This window comes from Apus apus, chromosome 2 (assembly GCF_020740795.1).
Source record: "Apus apus isolate bApuApu2 chromosome 2, bApuApu2.pri.cur, whole genome shotgun sequence".
NCBI lineage: Eukaryota > Metazoa > Chordata > Aves > Apodiformes > Apodidae > Apus > Apus apus.
Genome location: NC_067283.1, coordinates 102,267,710 through 102,290,808, shown reverse-complemented (window position 1 = coordinate 102,290,808; position 23,099 = coordinate 102,267,710). Strand labels below are relative to the sequence as shown.

Sequence of the window (23,099 nt, the reverse complement as noted above, 5' to 3'; positions counted from 1 at the left end):
GCAGGAAGCTGCAGTTGACCAGTGGTAGAAAGAAAGGGGTGAATAGTGAGGCTCAGACATTCAGATCTGTAAACTGTCAACCTTATATAAGCCAAATCCCCTCCTTCTGCAGCCTAACCCCCTCAAGGCAGGCCTGAGAGAAACCAGTGGGCACCACAGACCAACCCAAAGACTAACAACTACTCCTAGTGCTAAGGAGTTTATAAAGGCCCGCTACACACGTATGAAAATAGTCACAGTGTGAAAAAAAGACCTGTGGGAGTCTGAAGGCTGACTGGGTATTTTGCAGGGGTGAGTCCAGAGATAAGCCCACTCTGATCAGAAGGTATTTAGCTCCTAAGTCAGGCTTGGACTCCAGACTAGGTCTGATGGTCATTTGACTTTGAGAGCTCCTGCAGCTTATCAAGAGCCCTTTTATCCAGAGAGTGAAAGTATCTGAGCAGAATCTAAAAGCAGTAACTCATACAAATAATTTTCTCAGCCTGCTTCAATCTGTGGTCCCTAAAAATTTCTTAGTGGAGCTGCTTTAGAAATGTAATGTGCACATAGATTACTGTATAACATCTATGAATCCAGTTCCTTTAAAATGACTGACCAACAAATCACAGGCTAAAATACATTGATTCAAAAGCAGTGGGACCCTCAGAAGGGTCACCCATTAAGCTGTCTGACTATCATTGCCTTCATCTTTATGTTTTGCACAGAACCAAAAGAGAATAATTGTTAGTTTTTAATTAAACTTAGAAAGCATGACATATAAGCTAGAGATACTCATCCAAGAAGATTTTTTAAATCTATGTTTTTAATTAATTACTGCAGCTACCAAAGAAGAATGAGCTCACAGTTCAATCTGGGGGCCAATAGTTCTGGACTGATGCCTGGATTCTGGCTTCAAGACCTGCTATGAAAGACATAACATAGCTGTGCAACTATGGGGTGATTCCACACTTGATAGCCTCTCATATTGTGGAGAAAAGACTCACAAAATGAAATCGAAATGCTTACAAAATAAAAAGTATTATTTCTGTCTGAATAGTATTTTATTTTCTTCCTGCAGAGCATATCACTAAACAATAATAAGCTGCAAATATGTTAGAAACAAACAAACAAAAAAACAAAACAAAAACCAAACCCAAACATTAAAAGTGATTTAGTTTTATTTGGAGCTTAAAAATGTTTGAAGTTGTAACTTTTGAAACACAAAATAAAATATTTCAGAATATGCCTGACACAGTCAGAATAAGCAAAGATTAATTTTTCAGTACATTGTCTTCAATAATGAATCTCATGGGCAACATTTCTGCTTTTCATTACTGCTCTCACAATGTAGCTCTCAATAAGCCAGCATCCAGCAACATGCTGCCCACAAATACCTGCAATTCATTCACATGTACAGTACTGCAAAAAGGGTGAATTAGGGCAAAGCCAGACTTTCTGATTTTAATATTCTAACTATAAAGCATCCAAATTTAAATTTGCATTTAAATAATTTCTCACCACTGAAGTACTCTTGGCAGACTATTTTTTCCCATGTATACAGCACGTGCCCATCCATCAACAATGTCTTGATCCTATTGTTAATATCACTGAAGAACAAAACAAAACAACAACAAAATAAAACAAAATGCTCACCCAGGAAATCTCATAAGAAAGGACATTTTTCTGGGCCAGATGGCTCACTGAAGCGAAGGGTTAGGCTTTTGATCAAAGGGTGCTTTCAACATCAGGCCGTTTGCTGGCCACAGAACCATTTCCAGCCAATTACAGAGGATTTCAATTAGTAACGAAAAATGTTCCTAGCTTCTTCTGCATAGCCTTGCAGAGCAGCCAGATGACCTTTAGGAGGAGCCTCATCCCCTTCTGTGCAGCTAATAAAAACATCAGAGGCTCATACAAATCTGTTAGGCATTAGAAAATACGGTTTCATTGTCAAAGATTCTGAAAAAAAAACTAACCTAATGAGATCTTTTAGTCCACAGTCTTGCTTCAAATTTCAGCTATATCTATGTCTTCTGTGACAGATGTTTGTCCAATTTGCTCTTTAAAACTGTCAGTGATGGTTCAGGAGCGGTTAACAAAAATATTAAGAATTAACAACCAAATTTTTAACATCAACAGTCTGACAGAGATAAAGCAGAAGCAGAGCCAGTGGCAATAGAAACCTGATGAATAGTAAATGCAGTTTAGAAATTAATACGATCATTTTGAGGATGCAGTGAAGAACAGAAAGTCAGATCTCTAGGAAAGTTGATAAGAAATAATTGAACTTACTTAGGGGTGGTCACAAGAGTGGTTCTAACAGAAATCAGGATGAGACCAGAAAACAGAAGAGCAGAGGCTGAATAGAACGTTAGCTTTTGCAAACCTAAACCAACCCTCATAATGTTACCTTTGTTACTAAGGCTGCTGTAAGTGCATCTGTTCACCTCTTGAACTCCCCTCTTAGGGCAAGGGAGGCAATGAACAAAAAAAAAAATTTCTGCATTAATTTTGCTCATATAATTCATTCCTAGATGGTCCTTTGAACACTGGCCCAAGCAATGTCTGTGTCTAATCAATTTCACATCTTTTATATGCAACTGATCCCAGCACTTAATGGTCACCTTTGAGTTGAAATGTTTCTTAGTGGAAAACTTAATTTTCTTTTCCTACAGGTTATGCCCCTGTAGGCATAAAGAAGATTTTATCCTATTCCTTTTCCATTCCTCTATTCCAGCTCCTCCAGATCTCTCTCAAATCATTGAAGCCCATGATTCATACCTCCACCCAATCTTTGTATACTACACAGCCCATACACCAAGTTTTCCAGATCTCTGCTCACTCCTGCCTTCCTCTGGGCTTGCTCCAATTTGTCAACTTTTTTTCTTGAAGGGTTGTAAGGAAAACTTGTTCTGATACTACATGCTCACCAATGTGAAGTTGCATGCAAATCTACTTTGTGCCACCTCCCTGTTAAGCACACCATGTGCATGCAGACTTTTTTCACAGCAATATGACCCCAGTAAGGAGTGACTTAAGCAAACTCATTTAAATTGAACTGTAGTGAACAAACAACACTTTTCGAGTCAGCAAAAGGCCAGAAAGTAATTTAGTAAGAGGGATTAACAAAGTTGCTTACTTAACTCCACCTCTTGTGTTCACTCCCTTCAACATCAGCTACGTACTTTGTCCCCTGCATGATTAATGACTTCAGTGATGACTGTAGCAAAACACTACTAAGTATTCTGACTTCCTCACCTCAACCTATGGTTCATTTTCCCTCCCTGTAAAAGAGTGGGATGATTATGCCTTACAGCTAGTGTCCTTATACTGAATGTTACTTTGTCACATCCGTTTTTAATGAGATCTCATTACTTGCCTTGGCCTGCCCGATGTGGCTCGTGCTGTTGTTGTCTGCTCTTCTTCAGTAGGTTCTGCACATATCTCATCTGTACACTGTCTTGCTGGTGTTCAAAGACACTTCTCTGCTGAGTTGCACAGCTCCTAGGTCAGTGATTCTATCCATGTAATGGCTTTACTGCTGCTTGTGCAGAAAAAAGGGAGCATTAGTGCAGCTTGTGAAATGACAGACAGATACCCTCCTCTCCTTACAGATCAGGACACACTTCAAAAGGACACGTTTTTCCTGCTATTCTTAAGTCAACAGCAGTGTTTGTATTAGCTATGACAACTGCCATGCAAGCTGAAGCCCTAATGCCAGAAGAGGAGCATGTCCTTGCAAAACATGCTGTGTTTGCCTTAGAGCTGTGGCAGGCCTTGCACTGGGTGTTATCACCTCTGGTGGCTGCTTGGCAGTAGCTGCAGTGGTTGGATGTCTCTGCAGAGACGTCTAGGAAGAGGCACATGACTGGAGGAAAGCTAAGCTTCTGCAGGACCAGGTTTTTCACCTCATCCAGACATTTGTGCCCCAACCTCTTCAGAAAAATCCTTAAGTTACTGCAATTTCCTTATGGTTCCTAAGGGGCACTCTCCCTTCTCTTCCAAAGAGGCAGTGGGTAGAAAGAGACACACTGTCTGAAAAAACACCTCCTTCTTCCCCGTTTTCTCCCTCCACAGCAGGAAAAGCTGCAGTATGTAAGCAATTTTTTGGATGACAGAGAAACACTTGGTAAGACTTCCTTACAAATACACCACTTTGGATAAATAACTTGAGCTGTGGCTCACAATCAACTACAAGATGCAAATCCAGGGGAAACCAGGCTGTTTGAAGTGCAGTGCTCAGAGCGCTATTTACTCTTCCCCATTTCCTGCTCTCTGTGACACATTGCCAGGGACAAAGTGCAGAACTGTAAATAACACTAAATGTCATAGAAAACAGGAAAAGAAGGGTCTGACATATTGGAAGAATGTCCATACACCTGCAAGCTCTATGTAGCCTTAGGAGGAAGAGATAAAAGTCTGGGCCTCAGCTTCCCAATGGGAAGTCTGTTGGTCTAAGGTTTGGTGGAGTAAATAGCTACTTTCCTCAGAACAGGCTAGGAAGGTGTGGTCCTCCAAGAGAACAATATGCCCTGAACTAATAGTTTTGGATTTTTTTTAATAGCTGATAAAGGCCCCAAAGCTAGGGACAGGAGACATTTAGCAGGTGTCAGCCTGCCAGCTAGAGAAGCCTGAAGAGTAAAGAAATACAGTGAGCAGCTCTTCTGTCCTAAACAGTCTGGTGCATGAAAAGCTATCTAGGTAACTAGGTAATTACCTATTCCTGACCCCGGGGCTGGTGGCAAGGGCCTCTGGAGTCTATCCCTAATCAGCAGTAATAAGGTTTCCCAGCTCAGGCTGGCCCAGGTCAGGCTGTCCCCCGGGAGCTCGGTTCTGAGGCTCCTGGTTTCATTTTCCCTGTGCAATGCCAATGCTGCACACGAGAGACAGAACCAGGTTTCAGAGCCAAAAAACACTGTATCTTTGCCCAGAGGTATACATAAAAAGGAAAAACTGCCTTTGTACCTGCTCAACAAACAGAAGTCACCGGTGCTCTGCTTGTAGGAGTAACAGTAAATACCTCCACTGATGCTACTGTGTACATTAATCCAAGCTGTAAGCTTATTCACAGGCTCTAAAATCAGAAGCTGAGACGTTTAATCCGTTGATTTGCCCTAATGCCGAGAGGCTGCAAATGAGATTGGCTCCCACTGCTGCTACTTCAGCTGCAGCTAGCTGACCTGCGGCCTGGAACCCAGACACACGCCAGGCAAACTCCTTCTTCCTCCCTTCCCAGGGGAACCACCAGGCGAAGCACGCACCTGCAGACACCTCCCCTCGCGGGCGCGGGGTCTCGCACCTGATGCCGCGCACGCCCCGCAAGGCCCCGCTGCCGCGGGAGGAGCCGCTCGGGGCGGGGCGGCTGCGGGAGGGGCCGGGCATGGCCGGGAGCCGCTCCCCCCGCACTTAAGCGCCGCGACCGGAGCTGCCCCGCGGCTGGGCTGGCCATGGAGCCGAAGCGGGGCTATGTGGGCTCGCTGGTGCGGTGAGTGCCGGGCTCCCCGCTCCCCCAGCGCCCGGCGGGCGCTGGGAAGGGCCGCGTCCGAGCCACGGGGGTCGACTCCAAGGGCGCGTTGTGCGGACGTGGAGAGCGGGGGGTGAAGCCCGAGGGGCTTGCCCTGGCAGCCTTCCCAGCCTCGGGTGGGGTGTTTCTGGGGGAGCCGCAAGCAGGAGGCTGGCGGTTTCAGCTCCTTCCTGAGGGATAATGGCTGGGATCTGCCCGCCGCCCGGGGGCTGTGGGGCAGCGGCCGCCCGGGGGCTGTGGGGCAGCGGCCGCCCGGGGGCTGTGGGGCAGCGGCCGCCCGGGGGCTGTGGGGCAGCGGCCGCCCGGGGGCTGTGGGGCAGCGGCCGCCCGGGGGCTGTGGGGCAGCGGCCGCCCGGGGGCTGTGGGGCAGCGGCCGCCCGGGGGCTGTGGGGCAGCGGCCGCCCGGGGGCTGTGGGGCAGCGGCCGCCCGGGGGCTGTGGGGCAGCGGCCGCCCGGGGGCTGTGGGGCAGCGGAGCCCGGGGCTCCCGGCCGTGCGAGCCGCACCAGCCGGGCCGGCCGTGTGCGCCGGGCAAAGGCTTCTCGCTGCGGTCCTGGGGTCTTTGCAGGTCATGCTTTACCAGGGAAACCAGGTCTGTCATCTGGCCGAACCCTGAGACTTCTGCCTCATCTGTGGCTCTTGTTGCTGTTGTTGTTGGCTTTGCTGTTACTGCTGTTGTCCTTTGTCTGTCAACTTTAACCTAAAACTCAAGCCGTGCCGTATATTCTGAAGCCGCTTGTGTTGTGCAATGCCGAGTTTTCCCAAGAGAGGCCGAAGACCATTGCACCACGTCCTTAGGCAAACATATGAGGCATACTGCAAACAAAGATAGAGAGTGAAATGTGTGCACAGGGCTCAAGGCGGGCTTTTAATCCCAGGGCTCGATTCAAAAATAAATAAATAAATCATCTGTCCCATGAGACCTGAGGCTGCGCTGAATGCTCGGGGCGGTATCTCTGGAGTCCCTCTCTAGATAGTTGTAGCTATGCAAAACAAGCCAGACAAGATGCTGGAGTTGGAAGATGTTTGTTCTTGTGGTTGTATTTTTTTTCTGTTTTCCACTGACATAAAATCCCCTTTTCCTTCAGGGAAGTGCTAGGAGTTGATCCTTTCGACTTCAATAAAATAATAGTGGAGTTGTCTGTGCTTAGTATCACTCAACTTTATAATGAAGCTGACTACACTTTGGAGTGTTCCTTGCCTCTCCACTGCTTGTTTCCTCACTTAGGTTGATCAGCTTTTAATAGGTTTGGGTTTTGTTGTGTGGTTTGGTGGGTTTTGGTGGGTTTGTTTGTTTGTTTGGTTTGGTTTGTTGTTGTTTTTTGGGGGGTGTTGATTTTGGTTGGTTTTGTTTGTTTCTGTTTGGTTTTATTGTTTTTTTAAAAACTCCTATGTAGTAGAAGAATTCTCTGTATCAGGAATCAGTTTGTCTGGTTTCTGAGGACAGCTGCAGCAAAAAAAAAAAAGGATCTTCCTAGGAGCCCTGTATGCCCTGTTTGAGTCTGTGGCCTTTGTTTGTCAGGGGAAACAAAGAAAAACCAAGTTTTCAGCAATAGGCCCAGAAATGGCAGGATTCATGCTCTGTACAGCTTTTTAAAATCACCCTGTTTTTTTGTTTCCTCATATTTCTAGCTAAATGAAACCTCAGCTTCCACTGGAATCCAGCCTCACTGCTTCATTAGCAAACTTAGTTTAAAGATTGTACTGACTGGTTTTACTGAAATGTAGGTGAAATGACATCAATGTTAAAGAACTCACAAAGACTTGGGCTCCTGTTAAGTGACTGTCTGGTGGAGCTAATGAAAGTCCTGGTTTATTAATCTGTTTCTTGGAGGTTTTTTTCCTCTGATGTTTTACATCTGATAGAACTGGACAGCAATGTGAAGTTTTTGGTCATGAATCCTGAAGAAACACCTTCTCAGAACTGCAAAATATGGCTTGTAGAGTTGGCTGTGCTAATGCTTGAGGTGAACCTTGTTAGATCAGGTCCTGCCCATGAGCTGTAGCTCTAACACCCTTATGTATCAGGATGTGTGTTTTGGCTTTTTTTTCTTACATTTTGTCTTTTGTGAATGGCAGCTTGGCTTAAGTAATGGGAAAGAAAACAGTTCAACAGGATTGGTATTTTCTGTCATAAAAAAAAAAAAATATTGGCAGTGCTGTCCTGTGTACCACTCAAGTGACTATTCTACATGCTAGTTTACAAATGTGTGAGAGGGAATGGTATGTAACTAGCTCTAAAAGTGTTGTATTTTGAATCCTGAGAGCTGTGCTTTCTAACATCAGGGTGCCCTGTGGAGTCACCAGCCCCAAGATAGATGAGCAGGCTTCCTGTCTGAGAAAAAGACTGGAGTGTTTCATAATGGGAGCTGCCCATGGACTAGTGGAGTAAAGAGATTAACAAACACACCCTTGCCTTCCTGTGGAGCCTCCATGCCTTTGTCAGTGCTACTCTGTCACCTTGTCCTCCTCCTTAGTCTTTACCTTACTCAAGGAGGAGCTCTTAAATTTGAAACAGTGCCCCTCCCCTCAGAGCCATAGTGGTTGCTCATCCTTGTCACCTTTGTTAGAGGAAGGAAAGAGGTGTGTGTGTTATATCCAAACTGTTGAAAGCCAGGAACCTAGTGTTTAGATAGCACTACCATGAAGGTATCAACTTGAGCTAGAGTGACCCTGCTGAACGTCTCCTCTCTTTTGAAAAATAAAAGCTTCAATAATGCTGAGGAGTTTTTGAAGAAGAGGTACTCTTTGGTGTGCAGAGGAAAGACAATAGCCCAAAGCCCTATAGAACAGCAGCTCAGAATGAGAGCCGGAAATTAATTACTTAAACTTCACAGAAATTACTTTTCATCCCCCAAAAATATGCTTAAAGACCAGATAAGAGGTTTGGAAAAGACAGTTATTGTCCCTAATGAATGTGGACTTGCACAAAAAGGTATGAGTGACTGAGATATTATTAGTTGAGTAATTTTGTGCCATTTCATCATTTCCCTAGGAATTATTGTATTTGCTCTTTGGCTGTATGTAGAAAGAGGCTGCTGCTTCAATCCTTCCCCTCTGTGGAAGTGTCTGAGAATAGGATTTTCCTACATAATACTGACCTTTTACACCTATGTGGGAGAACGAAGTGGGGATACATCCTTTTCCCACTCCTATGCAATTCAGCATTAAGGAGCAAAAGGTATACAGGTGGTCCAGGTGTCTGTGAGGCAAAATATTGTCTCCCTCTAAAAGACTTGTTAGACATCAGTCCTTTCCAGGTGTCATTCCAGAGGGTGATTTTTTGGCAAACTGGCTGCCTGTTGACTTAATAAATGTAATTTGGCAGCAAAAAGCTGTCACTAGATATAGATGGGAGCACATCTGTACCTTGGTTTGGGACAAAGCAGTTGTGAGCTATATGCGCTCAGTTTTCCTAAAGGAACCTTAAATGGTCACTTTGAAAATGTGTGATTGCCCAGGAAAATGAAAAACCTTCTCCTGAAAGTGTTGTAAGTTGTTGGGGTTTTTTTTAGCCTCTCTGACAGCCTTCTCCAACACTCTACATTTATATACTTTGGTCTTAATTTTTATTTCATTTGACTTCTTTTGATACATTGGAGTACAAACAAGTTTTATTTTGACATTTTCAAAATACATGAAGTTTTATAGATTAGATGTTTTTTCCGAACCTTGGCTGTTTTGGCGTCAAGCGTAACTGTCAAAAAGCTCCACTTGTGTTCTGGTGTTAGGTGCTTTAAGTCTGGGAAACGTTCAGTCTTCCTAAAGTGAACTCATACCTCAATTCATTAGTTGAAAGTAGTTTTGTGTATCATCTGATTGTTTATCTTGCAGGTAAAAATAATGATCTAATATGGCTGAATGCTGTAAGAGCTCCTGCCTTTGAAATTCAGTGTTAAAACCTGTCACCCTCACTGTAACTGACCTTGATATCAGCTAAGCTAGAGGTTGCCCACATCTGCTTGAAGTGTTTTTAATTTTAGAAGTGTTTTCAAATGTCAGAGAGAGCATGTCTGTGGGGCTATGTAGTATTTAGCTTTGAAAGCAAGCTCCGTGAGTCTAATGTGACCTGTGAACTACTCCTGTAATGTTCTTACATCACTGAGCTCAACAGTCCTGCTCCTTCTCACAGTACTTGACATTACTATTTTTATAACTATGCTAAATATTTATTTGTCTTAGATCTTTGGTATCCATGGGAGCATCTGTGGGAGCGGTAACAAAACAGACCCTGTTCCCTCCTCTCATGCCTGGAGGGCGACCTTTCCGTGTGTCCAACGCTTCCCGAAGCAGCCGGAAAGGAATTGTTGCAAGCAGTCTGCAAGAGCTTATCAACAAGGTATAGCAAACATTCCCACTCTGGCTGAAAATTACTCTAAAGTACAGTATCCCAGAAAGAGAACCCACAGACTCTTCTTCTAAAAAAAAAAAAAAATCCTTACTGGGAAGTTCAGAAGAATATGGCAGTTAAGCAAGTATCAATATGCTTGGGCTCTCTTTCAAATGCTAAAATCTACTGATTTTTTAAAAAATTATATTTTTTTGCAGACTTTAGATGCCTTCCTTATATCTGCTGGAATAGTTACTCTGGTTTTGGAGGAAGATGGCACAGTTGTGGACACAGAAGAGTTCTTCAGGTCCCTGGATGATAATACACACTTCATGGTTCTAGAAAAAGGACAGAAATGGACACAAGTAAGTGCTGACTACCTCTCTCTCACTTGAATAGTAGTGAATGGAAGAATGTCTGTGGCTGCTAAAATTGTTGGAAAGAGGGAAGAAGAGGGAGAAAACTTCCCCGAAAGAAGGCAAGGTATGAACTCCTTGTTGAATCTTCCTGGCTGACAAAACAAGTTCATTTTTTGTTCCTTGCTTGTACACAGCAATCTTTGTTGGCAAAGATGTGCCAAGAATCAAAATGAAACTTTACAACTGAAAATAATTTCAGGGGAAATCCTCTGCTTTTTGAGAGCCTCAGAAATAACTTTATTGAGCCTTTTTGTATCCTAAAGAAAATTAGGACTTTGACTGCATGAAGTTAAAAAATGTCTCTAAAGGTTAGCTTTTAGAGGGGGAAATTTTCCCAAATTAAGAAGTGTAAATGGACTTTCTCCTTGTGGATGCGTTATTGGTTTAGTGAATGCTAGAATAATGCCAGTGTTTAATCTTGCAAAGAGCTAAAATTTGTCATCAAAACAATGTTGATCTACATGCTTCTAGTTATTTTAAGACCTATTAAGGTTGGCTAGCTTTAGACTTCTAATAGTATAAACTCTGTGTCCAGTTTGTGGTTTTGTGGGGGAATAGTCATATGTATATTGCAAAAATGGAGTCCAAGTCCTAATTGTCTTTCTATTAAAAGGCTGTTGCTAGAAAGCTGGCATCAAAATTTCTTCCACCAGGTGCAGCGCTAGCTGAGGAGCTGTAAGCAGGCCTACCATTTTTCACTTTGTACACAGATGGCTCAGTCACATGGCCTAACTTTTTCAGTCTCCTGTTGCAGTGTGGGCAGCTTGTACACTTTCCCCAATATACGTCACTGGCTTATCAACCTGCTGCATTTGGGCCATGACCTCCAAAAGCAGAAGAGAAGTTGCAGTCAGGGTATGACTCCATCTTCCTCCTTCTCACTCTGCCCTATGTCCTGTCTGCCATGGCAGCACAACAAGTTTTAATGCTGCCCTTCTTCAGGCTGGAAAAGGCCTTTAAGGTTAACCTATCCAACTGTTTACCTAGCATTGCCAAGTCCAACAATAAGCCATGTCCCAAAGCATCACAGTTATGTGTCTTTTAAATACCTCCAGGGATGGTGACTTCCCTGAGCAGCCTGTTCCAGTGCCTGACAAGCTTTTCCATGAATAATGTTTTCCTGATATCCAATACAAACCTCCCCTGGCACAACTTGAGACCATTTCCTCTTGTCCTATCACTTCTTACTTGGGAGAAGAGACTAACCCCCACCTTGCTACAACCTCCTTTCAGGTAGTTACAGAGGGCAATGAGGTCTCCCTTCAGCCTCCTTTTCTCCAGATTGAGCAGTCCCAGTTCCCTCAGACACTCCTCACAAGACTTGTTCTGCAGACCTTTAATCAGCTTTATTGCCCTTCTTTGGACACACTTTAGCACCTCAATGTCCTTCTTGTAGTGAGGGGCCCAGAACTGCACCCAGTACTCAAGGTGAGGCCTCACCAGTGCAGAGTACAGGGGAGACTCACATCTGTAGTCCTGCTGGCTGCACTATTCCTGATACAAACCAGGATGCCATTGGCCTCCTTGGCTACCTGGGCACACTGCTGGCTCATATTTGGCCACCTGTCAATCAATATCCTCAGGTCCTTTTCCTCTGGGCAGATTTCCAGCCTTTCTGCCTCAAGCCTTTAGCATTGCATGGGGTTGTTGTGACCCAATTGCAGAACATGGCACTTGGCCTTGTTGAACCTCATAGAATTGTCCTTGACCCATCGGTCCAGCCTTGTACATATCCAAAACTGTTGTTGATAGGGGGCCCTGTTGCTGGAGCTTGAAAGCCATCAAAGTAAAACAGGCATAAAATTACTGGCTAATGATATACTAAAGTGTATAACTTGGTCTGACTTACCATGGCACTGTCTGAGCGCTGGGATGACAAGTACAGAAAGACAGTTTTACGCAACATTATTGCTTTATTCAGCAGGCAAAAAGCAGCTTGGAAGCTGCCAAATCGTTAACCCTGAATGGGATATGCTGAGCGGAATATGTCCTGTATCCACTAGGTGTCTCTGTAAACACGGCTCTGCTGTTTCAGTTACTTTTCTTTGAAGCAAGAAATCCTGAAAGCATCACTGTCAGCCCTGAAGCAGATTAGGGCTGCTTTCAATAAAGAAGGCCGGATTTAAGGTGGAAGATGACTTTCCACACTCCTCCTCCTCCTTTTATTATTTTTTTTTTCTTAAAAACTTGGTACTAAACCCTAAACTTGATCAGTAGTGATTCCCTTTCCTTGGTACATTTTTAGTAGAAAGAAAAAGAGAGGTGTTAGGAGCCAGGATTTGAACAGACATGACTTTTCACAGATGTCATGCTGGCAGCTGTCTCTAAGAGTGCTCAACAATTTTCTGTTCCTTCCTAAACAGAAGGACCTAATGTCATCCTGGTTATTTGGTGGCCTGTTTCAGTGTGAGCTAACTAGGCTGCCTCAGCTAGCAGCTGGAACATACCAGGGTAATTAGGTGTCAGGAACACTGTCCAGTGACCTTACCTGTGGCTTCAGTATACTCTGAAGAAGAAGCTGTATTACAGGAAAAAAATATTCAGGAGATGCTATATCACTCTAGAACTTCTGTGTCTGTTTGAAATAGCTTCAGAAGCCTGGTCAGAACTTGAGCAATATTATGTAAGCTATGGACTTGTTTTCTTCTGTGCTAATGCTTTTAATTCTAGTTTAGAATTAACTGAGAACTAGCCCAAAGACTGGAATAAGCAAGGTACTTCTAAGGAGCTGCACTGTTAACAATTGTCTTGCTGTAGTCTTCCAGCTCACTGTACAAACTGCCTTTCTCCTCCTTTTTAAATTAGGCAAAAAATGGAGTCGTTGCTGTGAGACCAAAGAAGAAAATGGGAGTAGCTAACATCACATTTGATCTGTACAAGCTGAACCCTAGGGATTTTATTGGCTGCCTAAATATCAAGGCAACTTTCTATGAGATCTACTCTGTCTCATATGATATCAAATGTATGGGAGCAAAAAGTGTATTGCGGTAAGTATGTTTCCACTACTGATCAGGCAAATGTTAATGTAAAATCTGTGTTTGCTTATTGGTTCTGTGAAGGAGGTGTCTTTATAAACTTAATATTTTTATTGATTGTTACATACTGGCTAATATTCTGACTCTTCCTTTGTAAGGTGGATAGTGGACTTGTAAAATCTTACCGTAACTTTTTTGTGGTGGAACCTTAAATTTCCTCCAAGGCAAAAATCCTATCAGCTTGTGTTCACCACATGGGTGTAGGTGCAGTCTCTTTGTTTTCAGGAGAGAATTTCCCCAGATTCCTTTGACTTGTTTGAAGAATGCAGGTGGCTGAGGAAGAAGCATCTACTCTTTGAGGAGAGGAATTCAAGGGAATGAGATGAGAGAAGAAATTGAGATCTAATGGCAAAGGTCTTACAGCTTGCTCAGACTTTGCAGTACCTGGCTGCCAAATTCACCACCTGAGCTACATGAAGGCAAAGGAAAATAGAAGAGATATGACACTCTCTTGTCTTAATGTGAATTTGTCATCTGTAGTAAGACTGTGACGTTACTGTTTTTAAGCCAACTGGTCTCTAAGAAAACTAACAGAACCTAGAGCACCACTGTCTCCTGCAGGACCAATATGGGGTGGATTGTGAGTTTAGTAGAACTGGCTATTGGGAAATTCTGTCTCATGCAGGGACAAAATAGAACCAGTTTGGCTCACTGCTCTCAACCACATGTTAAAAGTCTATACTTTGTTAAAACCAGTTGTGTCCTGCCCTGGTTGAAGAAAACCTCTTCTGAGTTCAGACTGCTTCGCAGTGGTGCTGTACTTTGACAACTGTTAAAGCTGGAGCCCTGAATTTCTCTACCTGGCCTTTCAAATTCTGGTTGAGACACAGCAGTGTAATGTTGCTGCATTTTATTACATGAGGACAACATCTGCTCTGCACAGAACTGACAGATGTATATGCCTGTAAGTGAGCTTTTCATTTCCCCTGAGACACATCTTTAGTTTGAAGTTTTCAAATAGTCCCTCTGACAACATCTCCTCTCATCATGCAGGTATTAGGCGTTATAATGCTAATCTTGTTCCCTGACTTTGTCTGACCTCTCCCACTCTACTTAGGTGGTCCCTTGTTTAATCTTTCAGGCTACAGCTTTGTGACTGTAGATGAGACTCATCTCTCTGGTCCTGCTGCAGTGATCATCCAGCTATATGCTGTGTCCACCTCTAGCTCTGGCTTCATTAGGGTTTCTTCAAAGCAAAGGCTTACCCTTGAACATCTGCACTCCTCCAGTTTTTGTTTGTCAGGTCTCCTGAACAAGAACAAACTCTGATTTCTGGCTATCTGCTTTGGACATGAGTGTCAGCACTGGAACTTACACTGTTAAGGAGAATTTGAAGTGATAGTTCTGCCTCCCTGCCAACACAGGGCAGCTGGTGAGAAGGAAATGGTACTGATGAACAGCTGAAGTAGCTGTGGAGTTTTTCTAGAAGCACTGTTATGTTACAGTTAAGCTGTAAGGGAAGTGTCAGGGTGGGAAAACAGTCTGCTAGCAAAGAACAAGATAAGAAAGAAGAGAGAACCTTGAGTACTCTTGAACACAGTAAATCTCAACTTGCTATTCAAACTGAAGACACAGGATGATAGGTTCTTGGTGTGGTCCCTCTGCTAATGAATTCCAGATTGTTAACTCTGCCCACTCTCTGAGCCCACCTGTGGAGTGTGAAGGGAAAGGACTTTAAAATGCTGCAGTTGTTCTTTGGAGAGAGGGGCTCAAAGCCTGTCAGATCTGATTAGTGCATTTCCCCTAACAGTTTCTCTCTGGTGTCCAACTGAAGGATCAAATGGCCAGTTCAACAAATAACTTCTTCCATGGCTTAAGTGACAACTGCTCCTGTGTGCAAGTGACACACTGCAGCTGCTCAAAAACTCAGTACCAGCTGCAGTTTTCTTTACAACTGTATAGCCCCTTGTCCTGTACCCTCTGGTAGAGGGAAGGATGTACTGAAATGGCATGTGTGAGAAGCGTGAATAAGTGTACAGTGTTTTTTAAAGGCTCCCCAGGCTCTAAGTACAGGGTATTCTATGCTTTTGAAGCACTGGATTTTGACTGCAAACCTTATTTCATCACAGTGGAAAAAAAAAATAGTTTGTAGGAAGATAACTTTGCCTTCTCTGCTAGAGATAAAAGGAGAAGTGAACAGCAGCAGAGGGTTCACAGTTGTATGTTTTCTCAGACAGGAATTTGGAAAATCTTTCCTCTTTTTTTGTAGAAGAGGAATGCTGGTCTAGTTTCTGCATCTTCAGAAACTGATTCCTTTCCAGTTTTGGAATGATTCCAGTTCTTGTATGCCACTTTCCCAATATCTCAGCTTCATAGTTGTGAGACCCTACTTAACTTTCAGGCAATGAGGGTTGAATGTAGCTCTCAGCATTGATGTCCCAATTGTTTCTTGGAGAATGGAAGTAAGACATATATATAACTGAGTTGAATAAATAACCATTCAAATATGACAATCTCTATTCCCTTGCAATTCTGTGGTGATCCACAGTTTACTGTAGACCTCTGCTTTCCTGATCTCAGTTTATGGATCTGTACTGATTCTCACACAGTATTATATATTTGAATGCTGATACTTACTAAAACTTTAAAAAAAACAGAAGGGTAGTGAACTGAGAATTCTTAAGGTTTGCAGATTGGACAGCATTAATTTGCCTGGCTTTGCTTGTATTGCTGTTGGGCATTCACTATATTGTTATTGCTCAGCTTCACATCTAATCAAGTTTGATCTGTAGTTTGGAGATACATGCAGTGTTGTATTAGTGAATGGCCTAAAAGTGAGGTAGGAGGGATTCATGCTGCAGCAATGCTGCTGGGCTCCCAGGCAAAGTCTTCAGTCACTTGAGTAATGGCTTTGCAGAAGGCCTGTAAATGTCTAATAGGATGACAGCCTGCTTTGTTAAATGTGTTTTCTGATTCTGCCAACATTTCAATAGTTTTCAGTTAATCAACAACCACATAAGTATTTGCTTTAGAGAAGGTACCAAAATGACCAGCTTCTCTGAAGGGAGGAGGAATGAGAGAGTTCTTAATATATGTACCTAGCTCACCCTAAAGGTCTGGGGGGTGGGAGGATAAGGGGGCAACATCACCCTGTTGGTGAATGATTTTATTTATTTTTTTTTTCAAACAAATGGCTTTTCTTCTAGGAGGGTGATCCAGCTAATATCCCATGCAGCACAAGTAACTGGACATTTTCTTCTCTATACTGGAACGTATATGTTGCAGTTGATGGGTGAATATGATGAAGATGGCACATGCGCAAGATCAACGCGGGAGTAATGAACACCACCACACTTCTGATATCAGACCCATTTGCTTAAAGACATTATCTTGCCCAATTTTGAATGTAATTGTGTTATAGTAGGGGGATGTCCACTGATGTGAACTAACATTTTTCCCATTTGGGAGTGCTTGTAGGCCTAGTCATAAAATAAGTGTTTGGTGTTCACAAGCTCTTAACACAGCAACAGGATGGGTGGCTAATATCTGAGAATTTGGCAAAAGGAGAGAGGTGTTTGCCCCAGCAACTCAACATGGAGACTAAGCATACTTAAACTTGCATGCTTTGTAACCAATGGGGTATTTCTTGTGCTGATGAAAATATAGTTTGGTGGTTGTGGTGTTTTTTTTTTTTTTCATGGCTGTCTACTTGTCTTCTGAACAGACTGGGCTGTAAGGTGAGGGAGATGTGTTGTTTTGTTTGTTTTTTAAGCTCTTTATGCTGCTAGTATTGGTGTTCAACTGGCATTGAGGTACAGAACAATGAAGTGTACTTATTTACTTCTGCCAATGGAAAAACACAATACAACTGAATCTTGATTCAGTGACTGACTACTCTCATCAACTCAAATTGGAGAAAGTGCAACTACTAAGCATAAGCTTAAAGTTTAGCCTTACTTCCCTTAAAACAGGAAAAATAATTCACTGTAGCTCTCCATATTTTTCTTCAAATCTACAAAAAGTTCAGGTTAGAACAGCTCATACCAGATATATTTCTTTACTATGCCTGAAGTATTTGCCATCGTTTCTTGAATATGGCTTACAAGCAACCTGCTGAAGCTTCCTCAGGGATTAAACCACCACTTTTGTAGTTTTTACTGTGCAGCTGAAAGATGACACTACATCCTGAACAGTACTTGAGGTACATGCAGCATGGATCTATAAGAGATGCTGGATTTTTATGCCCCTGTGTTCAGGGGAGAGCAGCAGGACACTTATGGAACATACATGTGCTCTAAACTGGATAGTTAAGTTTTATAGTCTCCCAAGACAAGCTGTATTAAAGGACAAAGTTTTTAATCCTTAGGTAGAATTGTCCAAAATGTTCTCTACAGTTTAGTGAACTGCTACTAGTCTGACTAGCTTATAACAAGCTTTTCCTCAACAGTGTAGAAAACTGGAAAATGAGCAGTATTAAGCATCTTGTGTCAAAATACAAACTCCCATTGCTAAGGGAAAAAGCCCCAAGTTGACAGGTGTGTCTTTTGAGGTTTTAAGTTTCTTGCTCCTGAAGAATTTGAGTAACTTTTAATATTCTTGCTGAAGACTGAAAGCTGTTAAGGAGACAGCACATAGAGGTAATGTGTCTGGCCTAACGGCAGGTGCCACATAGAAGGAGAAGCTCTGGAGACAGAGTGAACAATGGGGAGAAGAAGGCAGTGGGAGCAAAAGGGAAAAGGACCAGTGTGGACCCTATGGTCTTGCCTTGCCTCTGCTGAGACAGGAATCCATTAACTATGTGCATCACCTGCACTGATTGGTCAGAGGGAAGCTAAATCTGCTAAAAGAGGAGCAGGTGGATAGAAAAGACCAAGCATTATGGTTGGTCCATCATGACCTGTCATCTGGGTCTGTTCACTTCAAATGTCACTATGTAAGAATATTTCTTTTACCTGCAAATTTCACCTTTATATGCTTATTTTTGTTTTCTCTTTATGAATGTGACTTACCCAGCTGGAGCTGCATTTTTCAACTCACTGATGTGATAAAAAGCAGCCTAAATCCCACTGTTAAAGGGACTGATGGACATAGGTTCTCTAGGTCTCTGCCTGTTTCTTCAGCAAAGGTATTACAAATAAGTAGACAGCTATGAAAAATATTTTTTTTTTTTCCTGATTTCTGCTGTTTGCCATTTCCTTGTGACTGTTTGCTGGAGTGATGAGGGCACACAGCTCTGGGCAAAGGAAGGTCTGGTTCCTCCCTAGTTTCTTGCAGGGAAGAATGCCTGTAACTTGTGACACTGTGAGGTTTCCTTCAAAAGAAACCAATAACCTCTCTCTCATTATCATAGAATAGTTTATGTTAAAATGGAAGCTTTATACTTCACCTGCATTGTTTTTACCACCTCACCCACTGCCCCAAGTGATTGTTGCCATTACAACTGTTGCGCACAGTCTTTCTACCCCCATCAAGGAACTGCATTTAACTGATGCAGTGCAAGGTCTTATTTCAGCTTTTAAGGATCATTTCTTCTAATAAAATAAGTAAACTCTATATAATGCTTCTAAAAATATGTATAGATAAATGCTGTGTTGCTATTGGTGGGACCATCAACATTTAAATAAACAAAAAAAACCCAAACCCCACCCAACTTGCATAGTCCAACATTGTATTAATTTGTGTGAAATGTCTCTTCAACATCTGTAATACAAAAGTTTTTGCAAGTCTCAACTATGCAGATCTCAAATTCCAGCCTTCTACAGCCAGAGGCAATTGTTAGGCAAGTAATGCTCTGTAGTTACCAATGGCACTATCTTAGCTTTCCCCATTATGTTAGTTTCTAACTCCATATGAATTTGCAGTGGTTTTAGGCAGCTGCTTCTTTGGCAGCTTAGCACAGAAAACTTGAGCTGCTGAAGGTCATGGGAGCTGCAAAGTCTCCATCTCACAGCATCTCCCTCTTTAATTCAAAATGCAAACAACTGAACAAAGTAACTCAGCTTTGATACTTTCTCAGAATGGGAGTTTTATGTCGTGGAATGGAAGGGTCTGAAATGTTTGTTGCTTCTGAATCTGCATTTTGTCACTAAGTATTTGGGGGATTGTATTTGTTACTGCACTAACTTCTTTCCAGAGATAAAGTTTTGGCTTTGAGTCAAACTGGAGGAGTTTGTAATTCTCTGAGTTGGAGGCAGTTTGATTTTGGTTTGTGTTTTGTTTGTTGTTTTTTTTTTACACTCTGCTTAGGAGGCACAGCTTCTATTTCAGCTGTATGTGGTACACAGCAAACAACAACTTCAGCATTGTGTAGATTTCCAGAAATTATATATGAGTGGTATGCAGTATCTAGCAAGAAACAAAAACTAAAAACACAGGCTCTTAACTGCGGGTATGTAGAGAGGAGGCCAGCTTTTCTAGTAGTATTTTTAGCTTTAAGTTTTATTCCCCAGTTACTTCGCACTTGTCAAGGCTGGAGCACTGACCTGGAAGGTGTGAAACATTTTTACTGCCTCCTTGCTTGCACTGGCCCTTTTTTGCCTGTTGCTTTGCATCACTTACTAACAATGCACCAAGTCATACTCTCTAGTTACCAAAAAAGGAATTTTCACTGAAGTACTCAATCTTGTTGATTCAGGCACTACTCATGTTCTGCAGGCAAAACAAAGTTGTTCTCTTCATGACTAGAATGAAGGATCTAGTAGCTTTTTGTGTGTAATTTATCCTTACTTAATTTCCTTCCTTTCATAAACTGATTAAGCTGTTGCTTTCTTGCACCTTCCTATTCTTTCAGTAGAAACAGGAGTACAAGCTCTTTTTTTCCAGGGGGAGAGGAAAAGGCAGGGTCTAAATTCCTTAGACCTTTTGGAATATATTCAAAGAAGCATCCTGAATGCCTTCCATACAGAGCAGGGAAGGTTACAGAAAGGAAAATAGGATTTTGGGCTGTAAATTTCTTTGGTACAGTGAATAAAGAGGTAGGTGTTAGCAATTTAGGAAATGTTGGTAATTCTAAAACATTAACTGTGAGGATAGCTACGTAAGGGAATTTGTAACTGACTAGAATTATAACTAAATCATTTCATCGTGCTTCTTTCCTGAGACAGTACTTCAACTAAATGTACAAGTTTCTTGAATTAAAAACAAAAATAGGTTTAAAACCAAAGTATGTTTTTTACTTGGTGCCTCAATTTTTGCTGGAGGTACTAATGTGATTAACATATCAATATAAGTATCTTTGTGGGGGGTTAGCATTTCTTACTGATTTTTCTACCCTACTTTGTCATATATGCAGTTAAGATATTTATAAACATGAGCACAGCTATTTTGTCAAGTTAAAATAATAGTATTGTATCACTTCACAGCTTTCAAGCTCAATAATTTACCTTGCTATAAAAATAGAGATGGGTGAGAATTATGTCAGTGATGGCAATCTTTTCTGATGGTGGTGCCAATTTTAAGGAACACTGTCCATGAATAAATACATTAAAATGGTGGCTTTGGATGTTGTCTCTATTAATTTCCAGAATAACATTCCTGAAACAGTAATGAATATTGATGGATTTATGGTCAGACACAGACAATTTCCAAGTGCTGGACAGAAGCAGTAAAGCAACTTGATACTATTAGATGGTGTTTTTTTTCTGAACTCCTTACTGCTGACTTTCTTTCTGGCCTCAGAAACCATGCAAACTGTGTTTCCTTTCATACCAAAGGGAATGCCTTCCTCCAGCTTTTATCAAAGCTGCAAAAGACTACATACTGCTGAGTACAGAAGATAGAAGGTTTCAGCAATCTCTGGTTTTCACCAAACTGTAAGGATCAAGGACCTCATGAAAAACTCCCTGCAGCTATTTACCTACATATACAGTAGTACACATTTGATTGTTAAAAAAAAAAAAGTGTAAGGAAGTATTCAGTTTATGGAAATATTAGATTTGTCTAGTTCAGGATTAACTTAGTCTTAAGGAGGAACAGCATTCAAGTGTGATCAATCCAGTGCACTTCTATCTAAGAAGTACATCCTGTACTCAGCTTGAGGGACAGTTTTGCAGAGCTTGACTATTGAGCAGTTCCTCCCTTGGGAGAATCAAGGTATGATTTCTTGCTGTGGAAAAGCACAAAATAGCACTGTATTTGGTTTAGTGACAAGGTGTTGGCACTGTGGGGTTGATGTGTGCTGTGGGAGTGGCTTCTGAGTAGACACTAGGGGCTGCCTCTGCATTGTACAGTTCTGCTCCCAGCTGGCTCCAAAATGAACTCACTATTGCCCAAAGCTGAGCCCTTCAGCAAGTCTGTGGCACCTCTGTGGAATTTTATTTAAGCAAAGATAAGAAATGCTGTGAAGCAGTTGTGAGAGGACTAAGAAAAACATGAGATGCAGCCCTGCAGATACTAAGGTCAGAAAAGAAGGGGAAGCTCTGCAGCCCACAGAAAAGACCATGGTGAAAAAATTATCTCCCTGCAGCCCATGGAGGCCCTAATGCCACAGCAGGTGGATTGGCCTTGGAGGAAGCTGCAGCCTGTGGAGGGAAGCCCAAGCAGGAGCAAGTTTTCTGGCAGTGGCTTGTGAGGGGACCCACACTGGAGCAGTCTGCTCCTGAAAGACTGCACCCTATGAAGAGGACGAATGCTCAAACAGTTCCTGAAGGACTCCTAGACTACAGAATCAGTATAATGCATTCTATGCAGCTCCAACATAAAAAGCTGATTGATCATCAGTTTTCTAAGAAGTCTGCTTTAATAATTAGCATGCATTATGTGTAGGTTTGGGGTTTTTTTAAGTAACATAACTATTGTCACTGGTTAGTTGTGATTCTCTAGTATGTCAAGAAAAAAAAAAAGCTTAGACAATAGCTATATTTAAGAAAACAGTAGCTTAATGATGTGGGTAGTCAGTCTGTTATAGACCCAGAGAAATCTCAGACATCTAAGAAGTCCTTTAAAGTTAGGTATAATTATTTCTGATGCATTTTGTAATTACATTGTGAAGTCCATAATCCTTTATGTTAAAAGCATTTATAATTACAAGGCATCTTCCATTGCATAGGTACATGTCTTCATTTGCTGCTGCTTTTATTAAGTACTGTTTTCAAATGCTCTTCCCCCACATCAAAAATTAAGAAAAAATAAGCAAGAAAACAATAAATGTAATTTAAGTATAAGAAGGACTATGGCTTTACTATTGAACTAGGGAAACTGAAGTCTACCGTACTGTTTTATTCCTGAAAAGTTAGAGTGCCAGTGGCATTATTTCAGCAATTGCTGTACCAAATATGCTGAATTTAGGTGTTCTCCCAGTTGCAGGTTTCCTGCTTTTTTTTTGCCCACTTAGAGACATTGCCTAGAAAAGCTGCCTAGAACCGTTCTCTGAGTGATCTTGCCTTCCAAATGTCACCATCTCCCAGAACAACTGATTTGTTTTCAGAGGCAATTGATTATTCAACAATAAAGACATATTATCTGAAACCAGAAATGGCTAAATAGTTGCTGAAAATATTCCAGCCTCCCAGAAAAACTCGTTCATGTTTGGATGGGATGATGAAGCTGATTTTTCTCATCATTAGAAACATTGTCTGCAAACTACATTAAGATCAGAATTTCATCTAGATACAAAAAGTACAGTCTTTATTAGTATAACCTCTGTGATCACTGAATTCAGTAAACAATTCTCTCAATTCCCCCTAGTCTTATCTGGCACTGATGTGGTACCATGCTTAGTTTTCACAGCAGTTGTGATCCATGAAAACAAAGCAGGATTTGTCATTAGCAGCATCAGCAATGACTAAAGGCAGTAGCAATCTAATGGATAAAAGTCACTTCTGTTTCCATGACTTCTACCTCTCCAAAAGGTTGAAGTTTTGTTTGTTTGGTTTGG

The 23,099-nt window shown here is 42.0% G+C and overlaps 1 protein-coding gene across 1 annotated transcript; it reads left to right on the top strand.

The window, feature by feature from the left end:
• Positions 1-5,359: 5,359 nt before the first annotated feature.
• Positions 5,360-19,384, top strand: CIDEA (cell death inducing DFFA like effector a). The gene is made up of 5 exons (XM_051610043.1): positions 5,360-5,464; positions 9,684-9,840; positions 10,050-10,196; positions 13,056-13,237; positions 16,432-19,384. Exons 1-5 carry the CDS (start codon positions 5,427-5,429, stop codon positions 16,562-16,564), a joined length of 657 nt encoding a protein of 218 aa, XP_051466003.1. The 5' UTR covers positions 5,360-5,426; the 3' UTR covers positions 16,565-19,384.
• The last annotated feature ends 3,715 nt before the right edge of the window (positions 19,385-23,099 follow it).